At 52.0% G+C, this 21,547-nt stretch overlaps 1 protein-coding gene and 1 non-coding gene across 6 annotated transcripts; one reads left to right on the top strand and one right to left on the bottom strand.

Moving 5' to 3' along the window:
- Positions 1–1,195: 1,195 nt before the first annotated feature.
- TRNAS-CGA (transfer RNA serine (anticodon CGA)) lies at positions 1,196–1,277 on the bottom strand. The gene has a single exon. It is a non-coding gene; the product is annotated as a tRNA-Ser (tRNA).
- An 811-nt stretch (positions 1,278–2,088) lies between these two features.
- Positions 2,089–21,126, top strand: SMARCC2 (SWI/SNF related BAF chromatin remodeling complex subunit C2). 5 transcript variants are annotated; one of them, XM_027106613.1, is made up of 29 exons: positions 2,089–2,296; positions 4,370–4,489; positions 5,110–5,195; positions 5,648–5,729; positions 5,825–5,917; positions 6,515–6,584; positions 6,815–6,884; positions 7,561–7,636; positions 7,806–7,937; positions 8,040–8,155; positions 8,828–8,952; positions 9,951–10,010; positions 10,167–10,204; positions 10,473–10,603; positions 10,888–10,959; positions 12,706–12,819; positions 13,258–13,411; positions 14,093–14,185; positions 14,419–14,538; positions 14,630–14,692; positions 15,025–15,283; positions 15,522–15,683; positions 15,956–16,020; positions 16,212–16,347; positions 16,424–16,590; positions 16,989–17,123; positions 18,123–18,504; positions 18,831–19,253; positions 19,811–21,126. In XM_027106613.1, the coding sequence occupies exons 1-29, from the start codon at positions 2,186–2,188 to the stop codon at positions 19,885–19,887; spliced, it is 3,732 nt and encodes a 1,243-aa protein (XP_026962414.1). In that variant the 5' UTR covers positions 2,089–2,185; the 3' UTR covers positions 19,888–21,126. The 5 variants fall into 5 exon arrangements, with proteins under 5 accessions (XP_026962414.1, XP_026962417.1, XP_026962415.1 ...); XM_027106616.1 differs by having other exon boundaries at positions 18,831–18,914; positions 19,811–20,979; XM_027106617.1 differs by having other exon boundaries at positions 2,155–2,296; positions 14,422–14,538; positions 19,811–20,979.
- The last annotated feature ends 421 nt before the right edge of the window (positions 21,127–21,547 follow it).

Below are 21,547 nucleotides of genomic sequence, written 5' to 3'. Positions count from 1 at the left end.
AACTCATGTGGTCCTCAAAAGTACCCCTACCTTCAGCAAGTGGTGGGTCCAGCCTGCACTCACCTCTGAGAAAAGTGGACACAGTTGAGACTATTTAGGAGGTAGAATAATGTAACTTGTTTTATTTTATTTTAATTAATTTTTGCAGAAGCGTGTCAAAGGAGATGCCTTGCATTCAACCTAGTGGATGGTGGTGGTAAGTTCTAGCTGTTGTAATCAAGAACCTCAAAGAGGAGGGGTAAAAAGACAGGGAGGATGGAAAATAATAATGGTGTGGGGGCCAGGGGGAAGGAAGTGGTGAGGGAAAAACAGCATGAATGGAAAAAACAGCATAAGCAATGATAGGAAGGTGGGAAACTCCAAAGTGTAAATGTGTAAAAAGCTCTGTGAATTACCTTTGAACCCCCCTGCCCCCTGGGGAACCTTCTTGGAGATGTGGCTGTGCAAGAAATAAAATACAAAGAGAACATCTTCAACAGGTATCCTAGATATTCCCCACAGTGAGCAATTGGGAATAGGAAGAACGAGCTGAGGTGAGTACAGGAGGGTTAGAGGCTAGAGAAGGATTAATACCCTAGCTAGGAACTTGGAACATGGAGAATTTAGAACACATAATGAGCACTCAATAAAAAGTGAGTTATCTTCGCACACTCTGGCTCCAGCTAGATTGGCAGCGTTCATGATTCAATAGGTTACTCCCCACTAGCCCTGTGATACCTGAGGTGCAGCTCTTCACAGCAATCCCAGTGAGAGAATGCCTTGTTTCCCGGGTCTTCATTGTAATCAGGCCTACAAGATGTGACGTCTGGTCATGAAATCCAGAGGTGCCCTCTTTACCTGGAAACTCCAGTTTTGACTATTATACACAACAGTTATTCACATTCCTGAACAAAACTTAACCTTTCTTCAACCAAATCCTTTGCTATGCCCTCCCAAAAGAATGAAACAAGGTATGCCAAAACTCTGCTTGCAAAGCTGAAGTTACAGAACTCTGAAAGTGCCTTGTATCCTAGCAGCCAATACAGTGGTGCATAATTACGCTTCTCATGGTCACCCTCATTCCCGCCCCCTCCCCCCAAATCCAGAGGTGAGACCTTCTGGCTTCTGTTTCTGAGACAAAGGGAAGTGCACGAAAGACACGTGGAAGACAAGGGGCTCCCTTCACACACTCTTGAGGAGAAAAAAAAAAAGCGACCGTCACGAACAGGATTCGAACCTGTGCGGGGAAACCCCATTGGATTTCGAGTCCAACGCCTTAACCACTCGGCCACCGTGACTTCCAAAACCACTCTCCGCCGCGCATTTACAGAAGGGGTCCGCATAGCGACCCGGAGGGAGTGCGACACAGGGAAGCCGGGCCAGGCCCAAACACACACACCCTGTGACCTCCTCCCGCCCCGCTCCTTACCTCTTCCTCCACGCCGCTCAGAGGAATAGAGTCTGGTGGACCGGGTGACCCAAGGAAGGAGGGTCTCCCGCCCCACGAAGATGAGGGTCTCAAGGAGCGTAAAGCTATTCAGGAGGCGACGGTGAGGCCTGCAGAGGAAGCAGTTGGAGAGGAGGGGCTGGGCCCCCAGGGTAGCGGCTAGGGGACTCCTCGGGTTACGGAGTGAGAGGCGGACCTGGGACATGGCCTTAGGGGCGAAGGAGGCTCAGAAAGAGCGTAAACGGGGAACTCCTGGGGATGGATGAAAGGAAAGAACTTCTTGCGGAAAGGGGTCCGGGGTTCCTTGGGATTAGGGGTTCCGTGGGGTTAGAAATGGGCAAGGTGAGGACTACCCGGAGCTATGAGCTGGGGGCTTCTCATGCCACGGGCATCCCCTTGGGGTAGGATAGAGAGGTACCCCACTTCCCGGGCTGAAAGACAAGAAGAGAAAAGGCTTCAGGTCGGTAAAGGGCGATCTCAGGGGAGTGTGCGCCCCCTCCAGGAAACAGCCTCCTCCCCGAAGCTCCGGCAGCTCCCGCCGCCGCCGCCGCCGCCGGGGAGGCCGCCAGGGTCCGCCCAGCGCCCCGCGCTCCGCCGCCGCCGCGTGCGACCAGCCGGCAGGGGGCGCTGCGCGGGCCGGGGCCAGCCTAGGCGGCGGGAGGCGGCGGCCGCGGCGGCGGCGGGAGGCGGCGGGAGGCGGGCGGAGGAGGAGGCGGGAGCTGAGCGGGGCGGGCGGCGGCGGGGCCCGAGCCCGAGAAGATGGCGGTGCGGAAGAAGGACGGCGGCCCCAACGTGAAGTACTACGAGGCCGCGGACACCGTGACCCAGTTCGACAACGTGCGGCTCTGGCTCGGCAAGAACTACAAAAAGGTACGCGGGCAGGGCCGCGCGGGGCCCGGGGGCGGGACAAAGGGACCGAGGGCCCGCGGCCCCCCCGGATCCTGCCCACCCTCCCGCGGCCCGCGGCCCGCGGCCCCTCCCCCGCGGCGTCCTGAGCGGCCCCAGCGCGCCCTCCGCCGCCCCGCGCCCCTCCTCCAGCCTCTTTTACCGCCCCCCCCCAGCCTCTGATTCCAGCCCCCGCCCCCACTGCTGCGCCCTCTGCCCCTTGTTTTTCTCCGCTGGCCCGGCGGGTCCCGGTGCCAGCTGCCCACCGTCCATAAGCCATCGCTTTGCGGGCTTTTCCGGGAGAGACGGCCGGGGGTGGACGGGGTGCCGAATGCACACCCCCCACACACACACACAGCGTGCCCGGCACGGTGCCCGCCAGAGCTCCCCACGGGGCCAGGTACCAGCAAGGCTGAGGCCTCCCCGGTGCTTTGTGTGTGTTCAGAGAGATGATGAAAGCGGGAGGGTAAACAGCTACAGAGCAGGCCCTCGACTGCTCATCAGCCTGAAAAAGGCCCCCACCCCGGGATCACCTGTCTATCGCTCGTCCCCCATCTCCGTACAAGGGGCAACAGAACCTCTTTGGGAGTCAGGGTATATGAGTTCCTGGGCAGCTACCCCTTATAAAACCATTCCTCAGCTTCACATTGAAGTCACCTCACCACCTGGCCTTGCATTGCCTTGGGTTTGGGGTTCAGAGTCTAGGACACACTTTATGTCCGTAGTCCCCCATCCCATAACAGGAGATATAATGTAGTGAACAAAGGGTTCAAGCCTTACCTGTCTCTTCTACCAGACCTCTTCCTGGTGGTGTCTTTGTCTATAGGCCTGGTTGAAAGGAGCATCTCTACATAGGGCTTTTCTCTGGAGATGGTCTGCCCTTCTTCCTTCTCACTACCCCCAGTTAGGGGTTCTCTTTCTGACTTTCCTTCAGCTCCCCAGTTCTTCCTGCCCAGCTTTGCAGCCTGTCGGAAGTGTGATGGGTGGTTTAGGAGAACGCCCCCCTGATCCTGGTCATGAGCCTGGGAGGTCTCTCTGGGTGTCAGGATCTTGACAAACAGCTGCTGGGTCTGTGGCTTGTCTGTACCCCAGCGTGAGGCTCTGGTTCCCAGGCATCTACCTTTGACCTTTTGGAAGGGAGATCAGTCTAGGGGCTTAGTCTGTGGCCCTGGGAGGATTGACAGCCTGTGACCTGGTTCAGCTTTCAAGCTCTTAGCTCTCTGTCATTTGCCTTTTCTTTCAGGGATCTCTTTACACCTCCCACTGAAAGGTGCACTTTTCTCTGTGATCAGGGTTGAGGAAAAAGGGGTCAAAAGGTAAAGAGAAAGTTAGCCTCTTGGCACAGTTTTTAAATGAGAACAGAAGGCTAGGATGCTAGGTAGCATAATATGGAAATATTTAAGAAGGCCCAGGGTTGCTTGTCTCCGATACAGTTTCCTCAGAAAGGACAGATGTCTTGCTATTTCCCACCAGGCTGGGTAGTAGCTGGTCTTTTTTTTCCATCTAGCAAGGCCTCTGAAGACATTTGTGCCCAGCCCTAGCAGAAGCAGAATGTACAAACTATTCTCTCAGTCCATTTGCCCTACCTTACTTCCTTGCATCTTTTTTATTAGGCTGTATTATCGAGGGAATCTTGACCTTCCACAAAGTTACCCCAAGGAGTAGACTGTTGTCTCGCTTAGAGCCTTGAAGATGTTGCTTCTGTGGCCTGAACTCCGTGAATCTTCAGAATTTTACAACTCTCAGTGCTGTTGTCTAGAGATCAGGGTCCTGCAAATCCATTTTTAGGGTGTTGCTGAGGGAGAGTAGGAGACTGCCTTTACCTCCAACACCAAAGACTGGTAACCTAGGCTGGAGGCAGCAGAATTTCAACTTCTTGGTGAGGGGCATCTAGGGCCTTCCTTCTGCCATTTTCTTTTTAGAGACTAGACACGTGGGGGAAGAAGACACTATTTCTTTCTGCCCCAGATGCTTCCAGAGCTCCTGGGGAAGAAATAAGGGAGATGGTGGATAATTGATCTGGGGTCTATTTTTCTTTCCTTTTCCCTGTTTCCCCAGTATATACAAGCTGAACCACCTACCAACAAGTCCCTGTCTAGCCTGGTTGTACAGTTGCTACAATTTCAGGAAGAAGTTTTTGGCAAACATGTCAGCAATGCACCGCTCACTAAACTGCCGGTGAGTGCAAAAAGCACGGGGGCAAAGCCTCCAAACCCGAGAGGGAGTTGTTTTTTTTGTGTTTTTGTAAATTTCGTAATTTTTGAGATTTGGGTTATTTCCTACCATCCCTTTCCCTGGTTGGGGTGTTACTGGCTTAGCAGAGTCCCCAGTTTACCATTCCCTTTGTCCTAGGAATATTCTGTGCAACAGGTTATCTCACGGTGTCTAAGCTCAGTCATGAAACTCATGGCATGGTTAAAACATATGAGATTTGGATTTGCACAAGCTTGTGTTCAAATCCTGGCTCTGCCACTTGGTGTCTCTGTGATCTTGGACAAGCCATTTATACCTTTTGAGTCTTGGTTTCTTCATCTCTCCATGGGATTAATACACCTACCTTGTAGGGTTTCTGTAATGGTTAACGAGGTAACCCAGTAAAGCACATGGCGGGGCTTTGTGAATATTGGTTTCTTTCTCTCCTCTCTTCCAGGCCTCATGATAGAATGGCACAGGTGTTAAAGAATTCCAGCTTCAAGAGGGAGATCAATTCAGCATAGGATTTTGTGAAAGGATTGTTAAAGTCATAAGAAAATTTAGGATGTAACTCTCACATACTTCTTCCCTTCTCAATTTTGTAGATCAAATGTTTCCTAGATTTCAAAGCAGGAGGCTCCCTGTGCCACATACTTGCAGCTGCCTACAAATTCAAGAGTGACCAGGGATGGTGAGATGCCTTCTCTTCTCTCTGTGCTTCTTACATGTAGTTTAGAGGGAATCCCCCTTTATGATTCCCTGGGGTCTTTGTGGGGTGGGAGAGCCTAGTCATTCTTGCAAGTCTCTTACTTTGCTAGGTCAGTAGGCCTGACCTGCTAGGTTGGCTGGGAGTCAGAGCCAAAATAGTCTCCAAGAATGAGTGAGTATGTGTATGTGCATCAGTGTGTGTATTGTAGAGGAAAAGGGATTCTTAGGTTGGCATCTCAAGCTTTTCTTCGTCCTTTCGCACTAAGTACAAAGTGATTCACGGAGTTATGATCAGTGAACCCCAGATCCCAGGTGATTTTGGCAAAGCTGAGGGCATGATTGCCTCCTAATTTCCCATGTTAAAAAAGTCACATACTCTGACCTCATCCCCAGACTTGAGCTATACCACTCACTAGATTATTGCCTCTTTACAAGGCGGCGTTACGATTTCCAGAATCCATCACGCATGGACCGCAACGTGGAAATGTTCATGACCATTGAGAAATCCTTGGTGCAGGTAATAGGAACCTCCTCCATCCATCTCCCTTCCCTTGGTGAGAATCCAAAACCCCTTCCCTGTAATCTCATCCCATTTATTTCTTCTCCCTACAGAATAATTGCCTGTCTCGACCTAACATTTTTCTGTGCCCAGAAATTGAACCCAAACTGCTAGGGAAATTAAAAGACATTATCAAGAGACATCAGGTGAGTGGGTGGGTCAGGAGAGGTTTTAGAAACCCCATGACTCTCTTTCTGAAGTTTTCCGTACAAGCAGCAGCCCTGAGGTAGCCCTACCTACTTGGAAAGGTATTAGAATGAAAGCCTTGAGCCTCTCTTTCGCTGTTCCTCCCATTTCCCAGTCTTGGCAGATTTGGATCACTGTTCCTAGAGACCGCATGCGCCTGGGGGAAGAGCATCTACTTCCACTGAGCTAGAGGTTGCCTGGTTTCAGATCAATGAAATCTTTGCTCTTTGGAACTCTATAATAACAAGCAGATGTTGTTGGGACATACAGGGACATAAAATCGACTGTACGTTTCCCATGTGTGACAGATTATCTACTCAGAGGATTATCTGCAATTTAAAATTCTTTGATTTGTCTCCATTATTTGCACAATCCCAGCTGTTTCTCTCTGCCACTTAGCTGATGTGTGCTTAGAGAATGCAAACCAACTTCGATACCATTCTGAGCAAAATATGATGAGGAAGGCAGATCTGTGGTTAAACCTTACTTTGGTTTATTTACATCCATGAGTAATTCGGAGGGGACCATACTTACCTGCTTCTCCTTGTGCCATCCAGGGAACGGTCACTGAGGATAAGAACAATGCCTCCCATGTTGTGTATCCTGTCCCAGGGAACCTGGAGGAAGGTGAGACCAGGGTTTTCTTGGTCACTGCAGTGGACAGCTTGGACTAGGAGGTGGAGGACTGCTTAGCAGCTATGCAGTGCCTGGGCTCCTCTCTCCTTTCAGCCCTGAATCCTCTTACCACCTTTGTTCCTATTTCCAGATCCCCTGCTGCAACAGGAGTTGTGTACAGAGTTATTTTGTGTGTATCTCCCTTTAGCTTATGTTTCTCTCTGCTCTGTCTCTATCCCCAGAGGAATGGGTACGGCCAGTCATGAAGAGGGATAAGCAGGTTCTTCTGCACTGGGGCTACTATCCTGACAGGTGAGGATGGGTTCCTGGGGCAGGTTTAAGTACAAGAGCCAGACTGAGAAGCCCTAGAACATCTAGTAAAGCGAGAAGGCACTCTTCGAGGGTTATTTTTAGGTCTAACGTTAATTTGTTCTCCTCCCACCTATTACGCGAATCCTCTGTCTTGGGGGAAGTTTGGACTTATTGGACAAGGCTTAGTCTAAAAGGATTGGGGCTTTCTGTGTGAAATGGTTAGCGTAGTATAATTTTTGGTAAGTAAACATTAGAAATAATCTCAATATCAGTGGGAAAATGTTTCAGCAAATTTATATATCTAGTCAGTGGGCTATTTTGCAATCTTTAAACTGATAGAGATAACACGTGATTTGTAGATAAATATTGCAAAAAGTAGGACGTACGATAACATCTAGTATCAATGCAATTATATAAAAACAAAATTGTACAGAAAAAGCTACTGGGTCACAAGAACTTGTGTTAGAGTGATTCTTTTCTATTTTTGAAATATTTTATAGTCATTTTTATTACTTTATAGTGAAAAGAATCCCAATATTAATTGGAAAAATAATCATACCAACAAATAACCCAACAACCCATACTTTTTGTAAATGAGAAAGGTAAAAGGTTTGCACTTTATTTTTCCACAACTCTATCCCATTCATTGTGCTTTATGCTCAATTTTCCGTGGCAGTTACGACACGTGGATCCCAGCCAGTGAAATTGAAGCATCTGTGGAAGATGCTCCGACTCCTGAGAAACCTAGGAAGGTGAGCTTTTCTTGTCTGTGCCCCCTCCCCCAAGAAGAATGCCAGGGCCAGACCACTTTTTGGAGGTGAAGCAGAGGCTCCTGTGCCCTTGGGCTCCTCTGTTAAGGATCCGCAGACAGAACTGGGGCTTCCAGGCCTCTCTCCAGGACAGTCTGCCTTTGTACTTCAGGTTCATGCAAAGTGGATCCTGGACACAGACACCTTCAATGAATGGATGAATGAGGAAGACTATGAAGTAAATGATGACAAAAACCCTGTCTCCCGCCGAAAGAAGATTTCAGCCAAGACACTGACGGATGAGGTGAAAGCTCTTCTTTTCTCCTTGATCCCTTAGCACAAGTCCCAGAACAGGTCTTTGCTGGAGATTGTTGGCTGACATTTGCCCCAATTCTCCAACCTGCAGGTGAACAGCCCAGATTCGGATCGACGGGACAAGAAGGGGGGGAACTATAAGAAGAGGAAGCGCTCCCCATCCCCTTCACCGACCCCAGAAGCTAAGAAGAAGAATGCTAAGAAAGGGTAGGCCAGCCCCTAACCCGCCCCCGCCTTTACTGCTCTGTCCACACCATGGTGAAGGAAGGAAGGACAAATTGCCTCCCGTAACCACTGGGCCCTGACCTGGCTGAGCCTGAGCGGGAGGATGAGGAGGTCTTCAGCTGTCCAGTGGATACTTCTGATCCCGGCCACTAGTAAACTCACAGAGAGCTTAATCTCCAAATGAAAGGCCTTCGCCTCTTCCCATTACTCTGTAGTGATGGGTTTCTCTTTGCTCAGCTCTGCCCTCAGGATTCTCTCTCCCTTTTTTATTTCCTTCCAGTTTTATTGAGGTGTAGTTGACATACAGCCCTGTATAAGTTTAAGGAATACAGTATCATGATCTGGTTTACATACATCATGAAGTGATTATCATGATACATTTGGTGAACATCTGTCGTCTCATGTAGACAATAAATTAAAGAAATAGAAAAATAAATAAGTAAAAACATTTTTTTTTCTTGTGCTGAGAACTCCCAGGATTTCCTGTCTTAACAACTTTCATGTGTACCGTACGGCAGTGTTAATTATATTTATCATGTTGTACCTCACCGTCTCTTTGGGAGTCTTTCTTGCTTCCCTTCCATTGGACCTCACCTTCCAGGGATTCCTTGTCCAGGGGTGACTAGATTCTCTTTCACTCTCTTTCCTTCCCAGTCCCTCAACACCTTACACCAAGTCAAAGCGTGGCCACAGAGAAGAGGAGCAAGAAGACCTGACAAAGGACATGGATGAGCCCTCACCGGTCCCCAATGTGGAAGAGGTGACATTGCCCAAGACAGGTATGGGCCAGACCAAGCTCCTGGGCCCCCGCTCCCTGTCCGGCTCTTCCTGTGTCAAACCCCCTGGGTGGGCTGACTTCCCAGGCCCAGCTCCAGGTGTAGAGGATCTTTCCCTTCAGCTTAGCTGGTTACTGAAACCATTTTCATCAGACAAGCCTTGAACTTCATATCTGAGTTGTGGACTGTGCTCTGTCTCCAAACTCTTTTTTATTACACACCGTCAGTAAAATATATTTGAGCACAAATTATACACGTGTACTATTTACCACTACTTTAGGAGCGTTATAAAACACATACATTGTCTAAAAATGGGCAAATGTAGAGGATAAGATTAAAAAATATAAAGAGAGGTTCTGATATTCTTTGCCTGTATTTCAGTGGACCCTCTTTTGCGTCCCCATTTTGGAGACCATTGCTCTGCAGTACTGGTTTACAGTCTATATTCCATAGACATCCAGGAGTGGGTTTCCGGAGTAGGATAGGGGAGGCCACTGAGAGAGAGGAGTTCCGGCTTCCACCCCCTCATCAATCAGAGCAGCTCTCCTCTCTATTTATGTTTTCTCCTGAGCTGCTGTGTATGAATTCAGTGGAGGAAAATGTCCTCTGCTTTCAAAAATGTTTAAGATCCAACTACTCCTCTACAGAGTGATTTGGTCAGACTCTGTCTCAGTCCATGAAGAACTTACAGACACATGAATGGAGATAAGGGCCAATCAAAGACAAGAATGATTGATGAGTGTTCATAGAGTAGAAGATGCTTCTTTATAAGAAAAAAGTTGAGTTAAATGAATTTTTGGTTGGGGAAGGGGAGAAAGTGGCAGGAAGGGGAGAAAGTTTCAAGCCACAGAATGATTGTGACTGGAGGAAGTTGCTACGTTTTGTGATCAGATGGGGCAAGCTTTTGGAGAAAGTGAGCTCTCCGGGACTGTTAGCGGTGGAGAGGCGAGGGCTTGATTTAGGCAGAACCTGTCTGTGAAAATGACTCTCTCCCCTGGCAGTCAATACTAAGAAGGACTCGGAGTCAGCCCCAGTCAAAGGAGGCACCATGACTGACCTGGGTAAGATGGGGAGCTTGGGGCAGGTGGTCAACGCCTAAAGGAGGGGAGGGGAGGCTGCCACCTGCCCCTAGCCTGCCGGGGCCTTTCCGAAAGCACACTAGTTCTGCGGCCCCTGAGGAGGCTCCAGCCTGCTATCTTGCTGTCTCTCTCTTTCAGATGAGCAAGAGGATGAAAGCATGGAGACCACGGGCAAGGTGGAGCCAGTTTAGAGAGGCCCTACCTCTCTATGTGATTCTGACTTGTGATTATAAAGTTCCTTCTACCCAGAACTTTCCACTGCCCAGACTTCTCCCACCCGATTTCTAGCTGTTGCTCAAAACTCTGACGCTTTGAGTCCCGGGGCCCAGAACTGTTCATTCCCATCCCGTCTTTAGTGCCCACATTCCTGGGGTATAGGAGAAGCAGGGGGTTGCTAGGGGCAAGATGGGAATGCTGAGAGTCCAGCAGCCTCCATACTCGCAGGATGAGGATGAGAACAGCACGGGGAACAAGGGGGAGCAGACCAAGAATCCGGACCTGCATGAGGACAACGTGACCGAACAGACCCATCACATCATCATCCCAAGCTATGCTGCCTGGTTTGACTATAATAGGTATCGGTGCTCCACCTTCTCACTACATCCTCATTTTCCTGCTCCACAGATCAACATGTTGTTCCTCCTCCTGCCTCCAAATGAGTTACCTCTTCCTCAGCCAGGTAGACCGGGGTACAGTTCAGTTTTAGGGAAGCTCCTGGTCTCAGAGTCTTCCAGCCCTGGCGGAGAGTTCTCCCCAAGCGTCTCATTCCTTCCTGCTGCCCCATCTTCCAGGCTTTTCCTCCCTTTGGGGTCTCATCTCTCCTCTAGAGCCTCCGAATGTACCCTTTCTTGTCTTGCAGTGTTCATGCCATAGAGCGGCGGGCTCTCCCTGAGTTCTTCAACGGCAAGAACAAGTCCAAGACTCCAGAAATGTAAGGAAATCTCAGCTCATGATGCTCTGCCTCCTGTGTCCCCATTTGTTCCTCCCAGTCCAGTGTGGCAAACATTTCTTGAGCTCCTTCCATGAGCCAGGCACTGTGCTAGGCTTACAGAGACATGGTCTCTGCCCACAGGCAGCCTCAGCCCAGCACTGTGACCACTGCTCTCTAGGATTTGCCTGGGGGCCATGTTAAGCATATGCCTCTTCTGCTCAAAACAGGTATCTGCTCCGGTGCCTACAGAGCCTCTCCATCCATAATTACTCATGCTGTCTAAAATGCACATGTCTCTAGCATAAGTAGTAGCTTTGACTAAAATGTAACTGACTGCTATTGGTCCCTTAGAGTAGGTTTTGATAGGAAAAAATGGGAGGAGGAACTATTAAGACCCCAGTCTGTGAATTTAAGGGATGGAGAGATGTGTTTTGTAAAGTCTGGGCTTGGGGCTCAGAAGTCTTCATCTCCTTCAAGGCTCCTCCTGCTGGGCCAAATCTGCCTGGCTTCAGTTTGGTGTTTTCCATGGTTAGGGATGCTCCAGGATATATATGGTGAGGCAGGTGGGACTTAGTGCTGAGCCCAGGCCCCCTGAGGACTGAACCAGCTGGCTTCCCAGCTGCTCCTCAGCTTCCCCACTCCCTGCTCCGGGGCCACCTTCCCTTCCACCATGTTTCTTTCCCTGAAGCCTGGTATGGTTCTCTCCTCCTCCTCTTCCTGAGGAGAACAGTGTGTGAAAAAGCCTTACTCTCTCCAGAGGAAGTAGTGACAGATGACAGGAGTGCAACTTGATCTGCAGGCAGAGTTGGAACTAGAACTGTTCTACACTTTGCACTCTTGGTGTAAAATAGTAAATGATAATTGCCTACATGTATTGAGAGCTTACTATCTCCCAGGTGTTATCCTAAGTGTCCTACATACCTTGAATAATTTAATATTCATGTCAGCTTTAGAAGTAGGTCCTGTTATCTTCAGTTTAGTGATAAGGAAACTGAGGTGTAGAGGTGTTAAGTCACTTGCTTAAGGTCACACAGCTCTTGAGTAGTAAAGCTGGGATCTGAGTCCTTTAGTCTGGCTCATGTTCTCAAATTTTACACTATACCACACAATAGCTACCATTTTGGGGGCTAGTACAGTGTGCCCGGCACTGTTCTAAACCTCTACAGACCTTTCTGATTCTCAATAGACACTTCATTTTACAGATGAGGAAACTGAGGTTCAAAAAGTTGAAGGCCATCACAATAGAACTAGGATTTGAACTTAGACCTTTCCACCTTTGACACACGTTTTCTCAAGACTACGCCATGCTGAGGAGGTGGAGGCACCGATCAGGACTTCCCTTTAACAGCTGCCTTTGGAATTAAGGGCACTTTCTCTTACCTTTTGATTCCTTTTCAAAAGTTGGATTGAGGGAGTTCCCTGGTGGCCTAGTGGTTAGGATTCCAGGCTTTCATTGCGGTGGCCTGGGTTCAATCCCTGGTCAGAGAACTGAGATCCTGCAAGCCGAGTGGCACAGCCAAAAAACGTTGGATGAAACATCCCCAAGTACAGCTAAGGAGATAACTCATTTAACTAAAAACCCCATCAAAGGTTTGAACCCCTCGTGTCTAGCACACAGTGACCCGCAGTGTGTATTGAGTCAGCTGCGGTGTTCTTCTCTGTCTGTCACACAGGAGGAGTCCTTAGCTCTCTTATCGTTTTACCTACCCTTCAGCCCTCTCATCGTTCATCTCTCTCTTTTCTAAGCTACCTGGCCTATCGAAACTTCATGATCGACACTTACCGGCTGAACCCCCAAGAGTATCTCACGTCCACTGCCTGCCGCAGGAACCTGGCGGGTGATGTCTGTGCCATCATGAGGTGGGTCTGCAGCTGAGGGGCAGCGGGTACCTGAGGATGAATGCCCACAGATGTCTCTTGGCTGATGTAGAGAGGCCGGCAAGGAGCATAGGGGACGAGCAGGAAAGAACATCTCTAGAGAAAGGCGAAGTTCAGGTTCGGGTACGGGTGACTTAGGGAATGGCAGGGGCGCTCTCGGAAGTGCGGAGGAATGGAGGAGGGGCGCGTCCGTAGTGAAGGAGCCTACCCAGCGAGATAATGCAAGGGGAGATGTTTAGTAGCTGGGTGGGTATGGAGAGAGGCTCCCGCTGTGGATGTGGACGTGGGTGTCACTGGCATATAGGTGCTGGGAGGAGGCGGTATTTCCCAGGGAGTGGGAGGAGTGGAGAAGAGGGTGCCCCAGCTCCACCCCAGCCCTCCTCCCCGTGTGTGACCGTGTCTCTGCCTCTCTCCTCACAGAGTCCATGCCTTCCTAGAACAGTGGGGTCTTATTAACTACCAGGTGGATGCCGAGAGCCGACCAACACCCATGGGGCCTCCGCCCACCTCGCACTTCCACGTCTTGGCTGACACACCGTCTGGGCTGGTGCCTCTGCAGCCCAAGACCCCGCAGGTAGGGCGAGGGGCTGTGGGGACAGGGCGGGATTGGGCAAAACGGGGCTTCTTCGCACTTTTCTTTTTCTGGTTTTTTAGGGTAATGGTTCAGGAGTGTTTTGAGGCTTCTTCCTTTCCCAGGGGATGCAAAGGGCCACAGGAATCAGCCCCATGTATTTAGCACCCTCTCTCAGCCTTTGTGCCCAAGACTGTGAGGACTTGCTGAGGCAGAAGAGATGCTTCTTGTCCTTGGGGAGCAGACAGGCTAATTAGGGGACGGAGCGGATAGAGAAAAATGGCTTAAAATTAAGTTGCATGAAATTTTTTAACTTTGTCACATTTCCAACATTTTTTCATTTTTGCTTCATAATTTTTGTCACTTCCATTTTTTTTCCACTTCCATTTCATACATCACAAAAATTAAGAAGAGAAAAGTTACGTGGCTTGCCCAAGGTCACACGTGTAGGGTTAGAGCCTACTTGTTCAGCTCCTAAATCCTAAGAGAACCTGTAAAGATCCATGTGAATACAAGTGGATATCATGCCAACTACAGATCTAAACAATCATTAAGGGAGTACGGAACAGTGGCATGAGTGCCCCCCAAGCTTGCGAGCTGCCCGGCATTTGCTCTTGAGGCCTCCAGGGCCTCGGCCTGGTCTTTTCCTGCCCAGCCTCCATGACGCCAAGCTCTGTCCCCCAGGGCCGCCAGGTTGATGCTGATACCAAGGCTGGGCGAAAGGGCAAAGAGCTGGATGACTTGGTGCCAGAGACGGCTAAGGGCAAGCCAGAGCTGGTAGGTGGGGTGTAGACCCCGCTGGGCTTCTTATTTGCCCCTTTATTGGGGGGCCCCTGCCTGGGAAGAAGAGCCATGAGAGCAGAGGAGCTACAGCAGTGAGGGAGGAAGTCCCGCCCAGGGGTGTCCCTGGCTGTGGGAAGGAAGCTCCTTCTGTCTGTCCTGTCTCTCTGTCTGCCCCTGGCTCCTGGCAGTCACTCGGACTCACCTCTTTCTTTCCCCTCCACAAATAGCAGACCTCTGCTTCCCAGCAAATGCTCAACTTCCCTGATAAAGGCAAGGAGAAACCGACAGACATGCAGAACTTTGGGCTGCGCACGGACATGTACACAAAGAAGAACGTCCCCTCCAAGGTACGGAGGTGCGGGCTGCCTGGGCGTGGTGCACCTTCGCTCCTTGAGGCTGCGGGCTCCTCCCTCTGACCCACCTGTGTTTCCCCTGCAGAGCAAAGCTGCGGCCAGTGCCACTCGAGAGTGGACAGAACAGGAGACCCTGCTACTCCTGGAGGTAAGTAGGGCAAGGGAAGGGGAGCCCTATGAAAACGGAAGTGGCCAGGGGGCCGGCTGCACTCGTGAGTGGGGAGAGCATGATCTTGCCCCAGCCTCTCTCCTTCCTGGCGCCCACTGCACCTGCCCCAAGGACCAGCTCCAGGCCAGGGACTGGGACCATTTCGTTAACCCCTTGTCCTTTCTTAGTGCTACTTGCAGATCCCCCTTGGATCCAGCAGAGTACACAAATACCACAACCCAGAGAGCTTTGAAGCAGCTCCGTTTAGTGGGATGGGGGTGTTGACCTTCAAGGAAAGTGGCTAAGTGAGGTTGTGTCTCCACCACCACCAGGCACTGGAAATGTACAAAGATGACTGGAACAAAGTATCAGAGCACGTGGGAAGCCGCACACAGGACGAATGCATCTTGCATTTTCTTCGGCTTCCCATTGAAGACCCGTACCTGGAGGACTCAGAGGCCTCCCTGGGCCCCCTGGCCTACCAGCCCATCCCCTTCAGCCAGTCCGGCAACCCTGTGATGAGCACCGTGGCCTTCCTGGCCTCTGTTGTCGACCCTCGCGTGGCCTCCGCTGCTGCGAAGTCAGCCCTAGGTAATGCGGAGGGGTCCTGGCCCTCTCGGTTTGCGTTTGAAGGGCTGGGTACTCAGGCCGTGAAACCCCCTCAAGTTTGGCTGCCTTCCTGGCCTTGTCTGCTGCTGGCATCAGCCCAGGCACCTGTCCAGCTCCATGAAGGTGTAGATGAAGAGCTGGGCTTGTGAGGAAGCTCTCACAGGGAGAGCCAGAACTGCCTACCGCCCGCTCCCAGCCTCACCCTCTCTGGGTCTTACAGAAGAGTTCTCCAAAATGAAGGAAGAGGTACCCACAGCCTTGGTGGAGGCCCACGTTCGGAAAGTGGAAGAAGCAGCCAAAGTGACAGGCAAAGCAGACCCAGCCTTTGGTCTGGAAAGCAGTGGCATTGCAGGAACCACCTCTGATGAGCCTGAGCGGATTGGTAAGACCTGGCACGTTCCCGGACTCCTCCCTTTTTACCAAGAGCCTGAGCCACCTGGCCTCCCCACACCATCCCTGCGTCCACTTGGCCTCAGAGCACAAGACGAATGGGGAGAATTGGTGGGGCTTTTGTTTTTCCCAGGGCTTTACCTTAGGTACCGTGGCTCCCCACTGGTCCTCCCAGTAAGATCTTGGCTAGGAGAAGGGGCTGTTGGAAGAGCGTTGTAGACAGACTGTGTCAGACATTTCCCGTTTCCTCTCCCCCGGGCCCAGAGGAGAGCGGGACTGACGAGGCGCGGGCGGAGGGCCAGGCCACAGAGGAGAAGAAGGAGCCCAAGGTATAGCGGGACCCACACAGGCTGGGAGGGCAGAGGGGACAGGCGTGGACCGCGGTGGGGGGAGCCGGCTCCGTTCAGCTCAGGCAGGCTGGGCTGGACCTCCCAAGTAAGAGGCGTAAACTCAGTTCCTGGTCTGGGCCCTCTGTGTGCGAACCAGCGCCCTGATGCTCCCCCCTTTCCTGGGACTCCAGGAACCACGAGAAGGAGTTGGGGCTATAGAGGAAGAAGCAAAGGAGAAGACCAGCGAGGCGCCCAAGAAGGATGATGAGAAAGGGAAAGACGGCGACAGCGAGAAGGAGTCAGAGAAGAGTGACGGGGACCCGATAGGTGAGCCTCGAGTATGGTGGTTGGGGTCCAGGAAGGAAGCGAGGCTGTAGGGCTCAAGACCCTTTTCCTGGCCCAGTTGATCCTGAGAAGGAGAAGGAGCCCAAGGAAGGGCAGGAGGAAGTGCTGAAGGAAGTGGTGGAGTCGGAGGGGGAAAGGAAGACGAAGGTGGAGCGTGACATCGGCGAGGGCAACCTCTCCACCGCTGCGGCCGCTGCCCTGGCTGCCGCTGCCGTGAAGGCCAAGGTGAGGACCAGAGACCCAGGGGAGGAGGTGCCCCTTCCCTCATCTCACGTCACCTGGAAGAAATCCTTTCTTGTCATCCTTAAACGACGCTGGCCTGTTTCCTTTCCCTTTTGATCGTGAGAGGGAGACTCGGTCATCTCTTCTCTAAGCTTTTTTAAGCCTTTACCACTGGGCCTGTTTTCACCCTCTAATTATTTGACCTTGTCTTATCCTTTGCCACTCTCTCTCTCTCTTCATGTTCTTTTAAAAATATCGGTCAAGCCTGTGCTGCTTTCTGGGTTGTGACCACAGCAAGTTCTTTCTTGAAACCTGGCAGCCTCCATGCTACCCTTCTCGGTCCCGGAACGTCTTCAGCTGGGTCCTCCCACTGACGGGCCGCCCCACCCCTCCTTCCTTAGCACTTGGCTGCCGTTGAGGAGAGGAAGATCAAATCTCTGGTGGCCCTGCTGGTGGAGACCCAGATGAAAAAGTTGGAAATCAAACTCCGGCACTTTGAGGAGCTAGAGACGATCATGGACCGGGAGCGAGAAGCAGTGAGTTGTGTCCCCTGGGTGTTGGTGGGGTCCCACCTTGACACTGGGCTGGGCCCCAGTTTAGGATGGAGGGAGCAGCAGTGCAGAGAGCCTGAGGCCAACAGGGCAACACAGCAGAGCGGGCTAGCCCAGGCCGGAGCCGGAGTCAGCCCAGGCAGCTGGGGATAAGCAATCCACAGGTGCAGCCTGGAGACCGAGGTCCCACAGAAGGTCAGCTCCAGGGTCACGTTCTAGTCGGTTCTTTGACTGCTGCATCTCCAGGTCCTTGAAGGGTGCTTGGCCCATAGTAGACTCTCAATAGAGATTTGTTGAGTGATTGAACAGGTTTAAGGCGTGATGAGAGGGTAAGGGCTTCAGATCCAGGAGGTGAACTTGGAAAGGGAATGGGATGGACAAGGTGTTGAATCATTTTGATTTTGAGAAGATATAAAAGAACTAGAAGACAGGGACTCTGACCCTGATCTCCCCAATTGAAGATATCAAACATACAATATGGAGACATCAAAACCAGTTAATGCTTCAGGTATCTGACAAATGCAAATTAAGAGGTCTCCAATTAAGTATAAAAGTCCTGAGAGAGAACAAAATAAAGGCTGAAGCTCAGAGGCTAGGGATTTGATCTGGGATGGCTTCCTAAGAGTGGTGAGTTTTTCTCCAGTTTTGAAGGAAGAAAAGAACATGATTTGACAAGAGGAACTGGAGGGGTTTTCCAGATTAAAGTAACGACAGATTCAAAGCTTTGGAGCTGAAATGAGCAAGGGCTGCCACCAGATTAAGTCCACTGCAGTGAGAAGCCAGCGGGCAGCCAGAAGACCTGGTGGGGGGAATTGGAGAGGGGAGGGCGGGGGAGCACGGAGGAAGCCAAGCACAAGGGTGAGATTTGGCGTGGGGAACTGGCAGAACGAGAGTCTGGGTTTGTCAGAAGACAAAGCAGGGGACAAGGCGTTCGCCTCTGGGGTCTCCTGAACCCGAGTAACCGTTCTTCATTGGCTCTGGCAGCTGGAGTATCAGAGGCAGCAGCTCCTGGCCGACAGACAAGCCTTCCACATGGAGCAGCTGAAGTACGCGGAGATGAGGGCCCGGCAGCAGCACTTCCAGCAAATGCACCAACAGCAGCAGCCGCCCCCGCAAGCCCTGCCCCCGGGCTCCCAGCCTGTCCCACCTGCGGGCGCTGCTGGGCCACCCGCTGTCCACGGCCTGGCTCTGGCTCCAGCCTCCATGGCCCCTGCCTCTGCGGGCAGTGGGGCCCCTCCCGGAAGCTTGGGCCCCTCTGACCAGATTGGGCAGGCAGGGTCAACTGCAGTGCCACAGCAGCAGCAAACAGCTGGAGCCCCCCAGCCTGGGGCAGTCCCACCAGGGGTACCCCCCCCTGGACCCCACGGTGAGTGATGGGTTCTGAAGCTCTCGCTGACTGGAGGGATCCGGGTGACCGTGCCAGTTCCCCTCAGAGGGGATATGGGATAGGACTGGAGATGAGGCTCAGCCTCGATTTCTATAGATTGACCTTGGTTATATCCCTAAGCCAGCAGGGATCCCTCCCCAGTCCCAGACTTTGGGAATTTTGTTCCAAGGCTTTACCACTCATTCTAGTATCAGGAAAAAGGAAGGTGGCACCTAGGAGTGACGAGGTTATCCTCGCTGTGAAAGTGAGTTGGCAAGTGAGATTGTATGCTTCTAATCTTCTTGATCTCTCCTTTTCATTCCCAGGCCCCTCACCGTTCCCCAACCAACAAACTCCTCCCTCAATGATGCCAGGGGCAGTGCCAGGCAGCGGGCACCCAGGCGTGGCGGGTAATGCTCCTTTGGGTTTGCCTTTTGGCATGCCGCCTCCCCCCCCTGCTCCATCCATCATCCCATTTGGTAGCCTAGCCGACTCCATCAGTATTAACCTCCCCCCTCCTCCTAACCTGCATGGGCATCACCACCATCTCCCGTTCGCCCCGGCCACTCTCCCCCCCCCTAACCTGCCTGTGTCCATGGCGAACCCTCTACATCCTAACCTGCCGGCGACCACCACCATGCCATCTTCTTTGCCTCTTGGGCCGGGGCTCGGATCCGCCGCAGCCCAGAGCCCTGCCATTGTGGCAGCTGTTCAGGGCAACCTCCTGCCCAGTGCCAGCCCACTGCCAGGTGAGAAGGGTCCTGGAGGGGAGAAGGGTGAGGGAGAGGGGTCCACGTGGAGGGCTGGAGGGCAGGGGGGGGGTGGGCTCAGGTACTAGAGCTTCCACAATCCCTTTTTGAACGCTCTGGTAAAATTAGAACACAGGAGGGAAGGGCCTCTCTGGCTGTCCTCCACCATTCCCCAGCCTGGCAGCTGCCACCCCTGGGATGACGCTGGGGCCTTTCACTGGTGGGTCATGGAGGAGTCCTGTGGCACAGAGCATCTCCGTTGTAAACTGGAAAAACGGCTACTTGTCTGCATGATGATTGGCGTTCCCTTTGCTTGTTCCCGTCACGTTCAAGTGCCCCATGTAGAGAGTTCCCTTGGGGGCAGAAGGATGATTTGGGGTATCCCAGTTTTCCCAGCGTATGGTGGGAAAGGGTGTCGGGGAAAGGAAGTTGTACACCGTGGGTACTCTTTCACCTCCTGTCCATTGCATGCCATGCCCGGTTGTTTGTCTGGTGGCCTGGGTCTGGAGCCCTCTCTCCTGCTCACCCCAGCTGATGCAGCTCCCTTCTCTCCACAGACCCAGGCACCCCCCTGCCTCCAGACCCCACGGCCCCGAGTCCAGGCACAGTCACTCCTGTGCCACCCACACAGTGAGGAGCCAGCCAGACATCTCTCTCCCTCACCCCCCATGGATATCAAGGTTCCAGGAACAGCCCTCTCCCCACCACTGGGACCCTTCCCCAGCCTGGAGAGTTCATCACTACGTAAGGAAAGCTCCTCCTGCCCCTCCAAAGCCCCCACCATGCCTGTCAGAGGCATGCACTTTTATATTGGATTATTCGAGGACTTCTGTTGAAAAGATGTTTCTAATGTCTGGGAGAGAAGATAGGATGGGGATGCTGCCCTCAAAGGAAGGGCTGGGGGAAGTGTTTATACAAGGCTCTAATTAACCACTTCTAAGGGTACATCCCCTCAAAACTATTGCATTTTTTATAGATTGAAAAAAAGTGAAGCTCTTTAAAAGGAAGTAGAGATTTTAAAAAAGCCACATTGGAGCTCCCTCCACCCAGTGGAAAAAATCCAACTTTTACATATTTTGAGGAGGGAGGTGAGTTTTAGGAAAGGGGAATTTAGGTTCTGGGGAGAGCTCTGGGGATAGAACAGGGTGCAGATACCTGTCTCCTCCGGCCTCTCGTTAGTGACTGAGGCAGCTCCCGAACCCCCTTGGCCACCCCACCCCCAGTTTATTCCCACTAATCTCTCCTGCTGCTTCCTCGGTGTTGCTGTTTTAGGCCACCCCAGCTCAGCCAATGGCCCCTTTCCCTCTGAATGTCAGCTTTGTGTTTTAAAGTCTCCTGCGTAGTTGATGTCAGCGTATGTGTATTTGGTGGGGACACATTTTGGGGGTTCCTGTGGCAGGCAGTAGAGGAAGAAAGGGCGCTCGGGGCTATGCTGCCTCCTGCCTGGGCTCTGTCAGCGAGCGGGCTCCCAGAAGATGTGGAGAGGGGCTCTAAGAGGATGGGAAGTCCTAAAAACGTGAAATTGTCAAAAGCACTTAAGCACCTCCTTCTTAGGGCTGGGTGGGTCACCCCGCTCACCTCTTCCCTCTCCCACCAAGACCATCAGAGCCGTGGCTGGCAGTAGCTAGGGATTCCTTGGGATTTGGGGCAGCAGCCGGGGAGGGGGTGCCCGACCTAGGATAGGGCCGACCCCCTGCTCGCAGCTCATGGCTCAGCTCTGCTCCCCGGATCCCAGTGCCCCCAGTACCAGCTCCCCGCTCTTCGTCCTTGGTGTGAAGGCGAAAGTGACTCCAGGCTCTCCACCAGTTCTTCCTGGTTCCTCCCACCAGGCCTTGTGTTCCTCGTGTCCCCATATTTCTCTTCCTCTGCGTCTTGGCACCTTTCTTCTGTTCAAAAGTTTTCTGTAAATTTTCTCTTTTTTCTTTCTTCTTCTTTTTCTTTTTTTCTTTTTTTTTTTTTTATAAATTAATTTGCTTTCAGTTCCATCTGTGGATGCCTTCTGTGTTCTCTTACCTGTGGCTGTTAGGCGGGGCGGGGGGGGTGGGGAATCAGGCTGTGGGCAGCACTCCTGGAGTCTTTCGCAGTGGCGATCGGTGGGGCTGCAGAGGCACTGGGCCTCTCTCCCAAACAGGCCAAGGGCAGCACAGCTGTCCAGACTGTACGACTGGTGCAGGGACTGGGCAGAGGCTCGCTCTCACCTGCCCTCAAAATAGCCATTTAAGACTTGGAAGGACATCCTCACATCCCAGAGATTTTGTCTATTTATCCTTTCAGAAGTGGTGGCTTCATATCTT

This window comes from Aethalodelphis obliquidens, unplaced genomic scaffold (assembly GCF_003676395.1).
Source record: "Aethalodelphis obliquidens isolate GAN/ISIS:26980383/991018 unplaced genomic scaffold, ASM367639v1 scaffold8, whole genome shotgun sequence".
NCBI lineage: Eukaryota > Metazoa > Chordata > Mammalia > Artiodactyla > Delphinidae > Aethalodelphis > Aethalodelphis obliquidens.
This window is presented reverse-complemented; position numbering and strand designations above follow the sequence as displayed.